At 37.0% G+C, this 10,377-nt stretch overlaps 1 protein-coding gene across 1 annotated transcript; it reads left to right on the top strand.

The window, feature by feature from the left end:
* Positions 1 to 478: 478 nt before the first annotated feature.
* LOC128982574 (uncharacterized) lies at positions 479 to 9,391 on the top strand. Its single transcript, XM_054401530.1, has 6 exons — positions 479 to 622; positions 853 to 927; positions 1,155 to 1,199; positions 1,813 to 3,376; positions 4,247 to 6,427; positions 7,902 to 9,391. The coding sequence occupies exons 1-6, from the start codon at positions 479 to 481 to the stop codon at positions 9,389 to 9,391; spliced, it is 5,499 nt and encodes a 1,832-aa protein (XP_054257505.1).
* The last annotated feature ends 986 nt before the right edge of the window (positions 9,392 to 10,377 follow it).

Raw genomic sequence — 10,377 nt, 5'->3', positions numbered from 1 at the left:
ACTTTTGTCCAATTTACTGGTCATTATGGTTAAATAAATATAATGATGTCAGTTTCTCTAATATATTTTAGTAGTTAGGCAAGCTCATGAGGAGTTTATGGTAAGTTTTCAATACTTCAAAACCTGTAGATAAGAATGGTTTTGTATGAGCTAGCATCCAATTATAAATTTGTAAAATCTAATATCATTCAGGAATTTGTTCTATTGAAATAGCAAGAGTGTTTCAAGCAGAAAGTTTGTGCCTTTTTCACCCAAACAATAGAGAAGCAGGCTGTAAGTTGAATGTGACATGGTGGGGAGACCGTCTTGAGCATTGTCCTACACACAAATATCTTAATGTAGTGTAGTCTTACTTCGGTCCAAAAAGAGCTTCATACCACGGACACGAGTTCTGGATGGATCACTCTCAGAGCAATCGGATGGAAAGGTGGGAGGCCAACCCTCCCATACCAGCCAGGGAGGAACTGGCTCCTGGTGGATGCCTTCATTACACGGTGTGGAAGACTCAAGACCGAATCAGGGTCGAGGTACCAAAATGCAAGACAAACATGCAGAAATGGGTCTCTTACAAGACGAAGAAAACGTCTTGTGTGCGTGTGGTGTTGTTCAGGATCCCGGCCATGTACTGATGTCCATGCCTAGACCACATTAGATTACCTTTTACAAGCGAATGACAAAGCCATATCGGTAGCTAATTTCTGGAAAAGCGAAGTCTGATTTCCGGACACGGAAAGTAAGTAAGTAGCATTGTGGAGGAAGAGGTAGGCTATAGGGTTAGTTACCATTTTTTACGACCTTTAGAAAGGAGCTTAAATTTTCTTTCTTTGATCAAACATTTTTTTTTTATTTCAGGCTGCAAAAGAACCTGATCCTGAAGGACCTGAGGGGTCTGGTGTATGTGTCTTAGAAGTTCAATCTGAACAAAATGTGAGTCTTTATTATCATCTCAACCGTATTATTAATGTAAAATTATTCAAAAGTATTAATTTATTTAGTTTATAAATATTATTTTGTGATAAATTAATAATACCAATAACTAATAAAGTAGGTAAGTAATCAGTCACCAATTTTACGATCTTTGAAAAATAGCTTACACTTAGATACAATTAAAATTACCTTTCAACAAGCATAAAAGACAAATATTTAAATTTCAGGTCACAAATGGAGTGCGCATGTTACCAGATCAATCAGATGAAAATGTGAGTATGAGTAACTATACCTAAACCGCATTGCCACAGTAGGCTAAATAATTTTAAAAAGTTGAACCATTCTTTTTGTGGTTAATTCATATTTGAAATTACATTTATTGTACTGTAGAAAAGTATGAGTTTGGTTCAAACAGAAAATTTAAAAAAAATATTCTAATCACGCAAAAAAATCTGTCATTATTGTTATTGTATGCGGTTAAAAATTGCATTACTCGATTTTTGGACAGTGTAAATGCCTTATGTACCTAAAGACCGGAATAGAAAAGATAACTTTTGCAAAAAGTAACCATTAATGGTGGATATAGGTTAGAGGATCATCATATATTTTCATGAGTCTTTACTGTTGCTAGTAAACAAATAGACCTACTGGTATTGTTTGTTGAAGTTGTTATACATTTATTTTTATTTTCCATTATGATAAATTATTATTCTTATTCTGGTATTGGAGTATGCCAAGAGTGAGTATAACGCAACAAGTGTAGATAGGAATATATTCTAAAATTGGCCAGGTGATGCTTCAATTTTTACTCTCAGTAGACTAGGATACAAATGTTGCAGTATTACAAATTAACACAACCTTAATACAGATTTTTTATTTGTACAGCTGATGACTTCCAACAAACCCATTAGATGTGCAAAGATAAGGGCTCTGGAGATAATTTCTGATGTAAGTGCTCAAATAAGTCAATCTATGGTGGAAGAAAAGGTAAATTATTTTGAGCAAAGAAGAATGTCAGAAGACAGCCAGGCTCGTGCCACTCGCCTTGAGGAACAGCGACAAAGAGACGCCAACCGCAGGGCTGCCGAGGAGGAGGACAAGCGAGCACGACGTCTCGAAGAACAGCGGCAAAGAGACGTCAACCGCAGGGCTGCTGAGGAGGAGGAGAATCGAGCACGACGCCTCGAAGAACAGCGGCAAAGAGACGTCAACCGCAGGGCTGCCGAGGAGGAGGACAAGCAAGCACGACGCCTTGAAGAACAGCGGCAAAGAGACGTCAACCGCAGGGCTGCCGAGGAGGAGGACATGCGAGCACGACGCCTCGAAGAACAGCGGCAAAGAGACGTCAACCGCAGGGCTGCCGAGGAGGAGGACAAGCGAGCACGACGCCTTGAAGAACTCCGACAAGCAGCCACTATCCGCAGAGCCGCCGAAGAAGAAGACGAGCGTGTTCGACGGCTTGAAGAACTGCGGCAAGCAGCCGCTATCCGCAGAGCCGCCGAGGACGAAGACGAGCATGTTCGACGTCTTGAAGAACTGCGGCAAGCAGCCGCTATCCGCAGAGCCGCCGAAGAAGAAGACGAGCGTGTTCGACGGCTTGAAGAACTGCGGCAAGCAGCCGCTATCCGCAGAGCCGCCGAGGACGATGACGAGCGTGTTCGACGTCTTGAAGAACAGAGGCAAAGAGATGCCAACCGCAGGGATGCTGAAGTGGTAGACGAGCGTGCTCAACGCCTGCGAGAACAGCGTCGTCGTACAGCTGAAATACGACAGAATTCTGAGCGTAACCAACTTCAATCCTATAAAGCCGCTGCCTCAAGCCTCGTAGAGTACAGCAATTTGGGAATGTTTGACATCGCATGTGTTCATTGTGGTGCTGTTCATTTTTTAAAAGAGAGAGTGCAGAACAGAATTCACCCTAATTCATTTGGTGACTGTTGCCTTCATGGTCGCATTGAACAACCTGCGCCAGAGTTTCCCAATGAATTGGCATTGCTGTACACAAAACAACACAGACTAGCCAAACAGTTCCACGATAAAATTCGAAATATTTCTGCCTGTTTTGCTTTTTCTTCATTCAATGTTGCTGATGACAGGACTTTCAATAGTAAAGGTATTTATACATTTACTGCTGGTGGACAAGTGTATCACAAGTTAAATTTGGCGGCTCAGCCAGTCAGCAACAGTGAGGGTGATTTGGAAAGACCTAGATATGGCCAAATGTACTTCATTGATCCGGAAACAGCCGTTGCAGAACGTATGAATGAACCAATGAATCAAGGCATCAATCAAGAACTAATACAGATTTTAGAGGAGATAATGAGAAGTCAAAACCCATTTTCTCAGGCTTTTACGATGATGAGGGAGATAGTTGAGGAAAACAATCAACGTGCTGAAGCTCTTGGTGTCCAACCACCCCATGTCCACCTCCTGTTTGCTGAACGTGCAGGTAAAATAATACTGTTTTCTCTAATCACAATTATTTTGTATGTTATTTGTAGTTGCTGCAAAAATATAAAATCAGAAATATAAAATAAACAGTAACTAAACATAAAACTTATGCAAACTTATCAAGTAAGTTGTCTTGTGTTTGTTACTCCTCGATAAATATGATGACTCTGAAGGGAAATTTAATTGAAGGGTCGCCACAACTAACGTTTTGCTGCAATCTCAGTACTAAACTCTGAAAACTTCCATATAAGCATAAGTAAGCGCGCCGTAGCCTTTTTTATTTCCTTTCTCTTCTCTTCTCCGTAGCTTTCTATATTGCATGTAAGAATAACTACAACAGCCTGTTAAAATAATAATACCCCCGCCGCAGCAAACCTGCAGACTAAGTGAATTTCCATTTGCCTGATTGGATTTACACTAAAATGTCTCCTGAAAAGTATCACATTTATTCCCTATTTTAATAGATTAGTTTAACGTACTTAGGTTTGCTGCGAAAAGATGTTTTGTGGTAAAATGTTAATAGTTTAGTAAAAAATGAATGTATTTTACAAATTTTATCAAAATATGTTCATAAACAAGCAAACTAAAACAGTTGACTTATTCTCCATAAGAATAACATAGGAATTTTAAATTTACAATTTTTTGGAATTTTCTCCGTAACCATTAGGCGCACAATAACGCTTCAATATATTAAATTATTTGTTTTTTTAAGCTCTACAAAATGGGTTGGAAAGAAATTATGAATTTTTTTGTTTTTAGGGTAAAAAACATATTTTTATTTGTGTCATTTTTCTCTTAGAACTAAATAACGATTAAAGTTAAGATTTTTTTGTTTTTCATATCATTAATTTACGATGTTTACTTTTAGGCGATGATCCCAGGCGATTCAACTCACCAACTTATAATGAAGTTGCTGCTGTAATTACATTAAATGCAGACCAAAGTATCCCGGAAAATGAGATGGTTATTAAGGAGCGAGGAAAACAGTTAATAACGCTCAAGAACATTGACAGCCGAGTAGAACCATTCACCTACCCTCTCCTCTACCCAAAAGGAACTTTTGGGTTTACTGTAGGGCTTCCTCTTAAAACGCCTTATGCAAGCCGTGCACACATGACGAGGATGGAGTTGGCTCAATACAGGTTAGCCTTTCGTCCAGAACAAGCCAAGGCTCTTCCTCCTGAACCATTGCTAGAGGGATTAGATCTAAGGTCGATTGGATTTAATGCTCTCCACTTTGGTGGTAGACTGTTTCAACAGTACGTCGTGGACACATACATCCGTGTTGAACGTGATCGTATTCAGTGGATCAAATATAACCAAAAGAAACTTCAAGCTGATCAGTATGCAGGAGTAACACATTTTCTAAATGAATTGGCTGAAAAGAAAAATGCTACAGTTGCTGAAAAACTGATTTTACCATCATCTTTTCCCGGATCAACGAGATATTTCACTGAACACTTTGAAGACGCTATGGCAATTGTCCGAAGGTTTGGCTCTCCAGACTTTTTTATCACAATAACGTGCAGTCCAACATGGCCAGAATTAAAAGAAGCTGCATGTATTGAGCTCTCTGATGGTTCTAAACTACAACAGTTCGCCCAAGAAAGACCTGACATTGTGGCTAGGGTAGCCAAATTGAAATTTGACAGCATAGTTGAAGATATCAGTAAGAAACAGATTTTTGGGAAGTCTTCTGCTTTTGTTTACACTATAGAATTCCAAAAACGAGGATTACCCCACCTACATCTTCTTGTCATCATGGCAAATGAAGACAAACTCCGGTCTCCAGAGGAAGTAGACACTTTCATTTCGGCAGAAATTCCTAATGATGACCCAGTTCTAAGGGAGTTGGTCCTCAAATGGATGATTCACAATCCATGTGGCGAACTTAATCCGTCTGCGTCATGTATGGAGAATAAGGGTGGATCAGCTAAATGCCGCTTTGGATTCCCCAAAGCTCATCAAGAGTTTACGTCAATTGTTGACAACAAAAAACCGAATTACAAGAGACGGTATGACCCACAACTGGATCCAAATAACCCAGAATTTTCTCACGTCCATGCGGTGTACCGCAAAAACAGTGATGGACAAAAAGTTACACGGGACAATAGACATGTTGCTCCATACAATGGCTATTTACTGAAGAAATACATGTGCCACATAAATATCGAGTATGTTGGTAGTGTTAGAGCCGTTAAGTACCTCTATAAATACATTTATAAAGGGCATGACTGCGCAAATGTAAAAATTGTTGAAAATGTGGCCCGAATAATGTATAATGAAGCAGAAACATTTGTTGAGGCACGTTATATTTCGCCCCCTGAAGCATGTTGGAGGCTGGCTGGAAATGAAATCCAAAGGAAAAGCCATTCGGTGCAACGTTTGGACATCCATCTAGAAGGTCAGTACCGTGTGGGAAACATTGAACAGACACAAGAAGATGTAGCGGACACTGGCCTGAAAGGGTCCACCTTAGAGGCGTACTTTAAACACAACTCTAAACTTCACATAGAAGAAGAGAATGGGAATGAAGTAATCTACTACTTCTACTGGCAGATGCCAGAAAAGTACAAATGGTTAGGCAAAACAAGTGAATGGGTGGTACGACAGCGAAGCTCAAAAACGATTGGAAGGATCCACACTGTGAACTTGGTGGCCCAACCTGAACTTTATCACTTAAGAATGCTCCTCTTCCATACCAAAGATGCCAAAAGTTTTGAAGACCTTAAATTTGTAAATGGGACTGCCTATTCCACTTATAAACAAGCATGCCTAGCAAAAGGCCTTACATATGATGACCAGCAATGGATTGATGGGCTGCGGGAATCCGCTTTGTCAAAGATGCCGAGTGTCATGAGGACACTCTTTTGTCAAATCTTGATTCTCGGATCACCAGAAAACCCTAAACGTCTCTGGGATATGTTTAAGGACGAGTTGGCAGAAGATTTTCTTAGAGAAGCAGAGATTTCTGGAAGCCCTCTAGAAGATTCTTACAACAGAGCATATAGAATCATAGCTTACAAGCTAAATACTGAAGCTACAGAAGGTAATAATCAACTTATAAATATTACTTATTACAAAACTTAAATTTAGTTTATTTTGAGTGGATACCCCTTCAAAATGTATAATATATTTATTTATATTTTATTTTAAATGATAATATCTTTCTCTTAAACTGACAGCGAGTAGGTTAGCCATGCCGATGGTCAATGAATGTTGTCTATTGGTCTACCAAAGTTAAATATCAATCTTTAGTGAATTACTTCAACATATCATACATAATACCATATCAATATTCAATTATTTTAATGTCTTTAAAAGTCATTTCAAAATAATGATCAAAGATGATCTAATACAGTCCTTACTATCCTATATATAATACGAGTAAAGTTTGAATACTTGTCCACTCGATCTGGGAATCGGCCCTAACAAAATCGTTTATATTTACGGAATAACTAAGTTCTGTGCCAAAAATAAGTTCTAGACCAGTGGTATAGCCAGGAAAAATCTATTTTCGCCATAATATGAGTGCAAACTTTTGAAAATTTAACATGGGCCTTATGAGAAAACATTCCGCCATTGTTGTCATTTTGTTTACATTTTAAGACATAACATGACGTTCTGTACCCACGGGCACCTCAGCTTGCCCATGCTATTTGTAGCATATGTTTACACAGACCAAAAGGAAATAACAATGTGTGTATACAGAGCAAAGGAAATTAACATTCAGATTATACCATTGAGCATATTATACTATAACTGAAAAACCAATTTCTGTCAATGTCGAGTGCGGTAGTTAAATTAATGAGAGGATGGAATAATCTTTAATTAGCTTTAACTTATACACCTCCTTTTATATTTATTGGGTAGTAGATTTCTGCTAAATTTATTTCAACTTAACTATTATTTCACGTGCAATTTCACTACATTCCCTATTGTAATGAATCTTCTAATATAAGTCATGCAGTAAATGATCACAACACTCATGAAGGCTTACCGTATTATTGCCCATAAGCTGAATACTGAAGCTACTGAAGGTAATTCTTTCTCATAGTATCAATAACAATAACATACAATTACTTTTGATCAACTGATTCTATGGCTTAAATTTCAATTCTAACATTGGAAGCGCACTAGACTTAGGCTTCACATAAGTTCTAAAATATGAGAAACTAACCCATACTAATTATGTACAGAATTGAAAATGCTAACTTGTTATTAAATTAAATATTTAGCATTTGTTACTGTGACTCATTAGTAGATTACTTGACCATAAACTTTATTAACATTGTGAAACGTTTATATTTTTTAATTTCATTTATGATAATTGTAAAATTAGAGTGTATAATTGTTCAAATTTTATTAAATATAAGTGTGAAGCAAAATAAAAATAAAAAATATGCAATGAATATTATAACAAATTAAAATAAGAGAAAGCATTAGACTAAAATAAATTATACTACATGTTTTAATACTTATGATTTTGTAAAAAGTGAACTCAAAATAATTATTTATTTCAGGCCGAAACTTCCAATTTTGGGTGGAAAACTATGGTATGGATGACATTCAGAATTTTCAAGACGAGGGAAATGAAGAAACCCACAATGTCAGCGAATTAGAAGCCATTGGTCGCAGACAATATAGCAATTTGAATAACGAACAAAAAGACTTTGTTGATGCTGTTATGGAAGCAATAGAAGACCCGATGAGTTGCATCCCCAAGTGTTTTTTCCTCGATGGACCAGGAGGTACAGGGAAGACATACGTGTACAATACCCTCTACCATCTAATTCTTGGAAAAAATCTTAATGTAAAATGCATGGCATATACCGGCATTGCATCAATCTTGCTACCTGAAGGACGTACTACCCATAGGACTTTTGGTCTAAAAGTTCCATTGACTAGCGATTCTAAATCATCAATTCAGCCAGGCACTCAGAAGGCCCAAGAACTGGCAGAAGTAGACGTATTTATGATGGACGAAGCACCAATGCTACCAAAATATGGCCTAAGTTGTATTGACGGACTCCTGCGAAGCTTAGGAAACAGAAACTTGCCTTTTGGAGGAAAAACTATGATCCTAGGAGGAGACTTCCGCCAATGCCTTCCAGTCCAGCCTAGAGCAAATCGATCTGAGCTGATCGACCTTTCTGTAAAACGTTGCAGTATTTGGAAGTTTTTCAAGCTCTTCTCTCTTCATCAAAACATGAGAGTCAATCTCGATGAAAGTGCATTTGCTGGATATCTCCTTCAACTTGGAAATGGAGATTTGCCCACCAACAATGACTGTGAAATAAATATTCCCGATGACATTATTTCAAATGGAAATATTGTTGAACAAATATATGGCGATTGCCTAGCCAACAGAGATTACAATGCTATGAGAGATAGAGCCATCCTTGCACCTTTAAATAGAGATGTTGATAATATCAATAACGAGATCATCCAAATTATCCCTGGACAAGAAACAATTTATAAAAGTTTTGATTCAGTAAAAGATGAACCTGATGGAGCTCTCAAATTCCCAACTGAGTTTTTAAACTCAATTGAAATATCAGATTTACCACCTCATGAACTCCGACTAAAAAACAACGTCGTTATAATGTTACTCAGAAACCTAGACGTGACGGAGGGTTTATGCAATGGCACAAGACTAATTGTCACGGAGTTGTGTCCGAACATTATTAAGGCTAAAATAATTACTGGCAGTCATTCTGGTAGAGATGTACACATTCCAAGAGTCACTCTGGATTCGAGCAAGTGTCAACTCGGATGTTCGCTGCAAAGACATCAGTTTCCAGTTCGACCAGCTTTTGCTATGACCATCCATAAGTCTCAAGGCCAAACCTTTCAGTCTGTTGGTGTTGTGTTAAACAACCCCGTATTCATGCATGGGATGCTCTATGTAGCTTTCTCCAGAGTACGAACAAGAAACTCTTTAAAAGTTGTTTTGCCATCTAGAGACAGAAAATTAACTAAAAACGTTGTTTGGATGGAAATATTCAGATGAACAATATTGAAAATGTTAGTTCATTTTGGTCTATGTAATTAATATTTAAATTTGTACCATAATAACTAGCTTACCTTACTTGAAATTATTTAGTTTGGATTAAATAGTTTGTTGACTTAATTGTCGATAATCTGAAGAATATAGTCAAATTAGAATCTAGAGCAGAGGTAAAATATGTAATTGTATTATATCCTATTTTACCACAGTTGAATGCTTATCACCATTACATTTTTATAGTTTAAAATTGGTTTAAAACTGACTAATTTGAATTCTTATGTGTTTGTTATGTTATTTGTTTTTAGTCTATAAAAAACAATCGTATAAACAATTTGTAGTTTTCATGTTTTTACAATAAATGCAGCCTCAGTCTGTAATATTAATTGTAACTACTGTGATATTTTTCTTTGTTTGTTTAAGAAAACTATTTGGAAAAGTGAATTGAGATGCTTACAGTTCTTGTGTGGAAATCCTTAGAACTTAAATTGCAATATTATAGCATGCCATGTTGTCTATACTCAACTACAATGTAGCCAAATTAGGATGTTTTTATTTTTTTGAAAAATAAATCACAATATTTTATTGTTTAAAGATGGAATAAATTACTATATTAATTTACATGAGAATCATCAATTTTGCTTAAAAAACAAAGTCAACTACAATATTACTATTATAACAGACTGATAAACAATTATGTTTTTGATAGATGACATTGAACAAATATTTCTCTCAGAGTAAATACTAATGATTTCCCGAGCAAAGCTCGGTCCCCAGGTACTCGACTTATAAGACATCAACCACAAAATTAATAACACCACCGCAATACAACGAAAGAGTTTATATTGCATTCATGTATTCATTTTCAACTAGTTTAGTACCTAACATACCCTGCACGTTATGTTACAATTTGAAAATGAATAAAAGCAACACAGAGAAGAATAAACAAGGTGACTGGCTCAGAGCAGAATAGAGCACGAAGAGTATTTCAA

The sequence above is a fragment of the Macrosteles quadrilineatus genome, unplaced genomic scaffold (genome assembly GCF_028750875.1).
Source record: "Macrosteles quadrilineatus isolate MER2022 unplaced genomic scaffold, UCM_ALF_1.0 Scaffold_632__1_contigs__length_42112, whole genome shotgun sequence".
Classification (NCBI taxonomy): domain Eukaryota; kingdom Metazoa; phylum Arthropoda; class Insecta; order Hemiptera; family Cicadellidae; genus Macrosteles; species Macrosteles quadrilineatus.
Note: the sequence above shows the minus strand (reverse complement) of the source record. Positions and strands in the feature narration are given on the sequence as shown.

Bases quoted from the DNA above. Each gene is read 5' to 3' on its own strand.
- LOC128982574 (XM_054401530.1), top strand. From the start codon at position 479: ATGCCTTCATTACACGGTGTGGAAGACTCAAGACCGAATCAGGGTCGA. The intron at 928-1,154 runs GTGAGTCTTTAT...TTTAAATTTCAG, and splicing joins AAGTTCAATCTGAACAAAAT to GTCACAAATGGAGTGCGCAT. The intron at 1,200-1,812 runs GTGAGTATGAGT...TTATTTGTACAG, and splicing joins CAGATCAATCAGATGAAAAT to CTGATGACTTCCAACAAACC.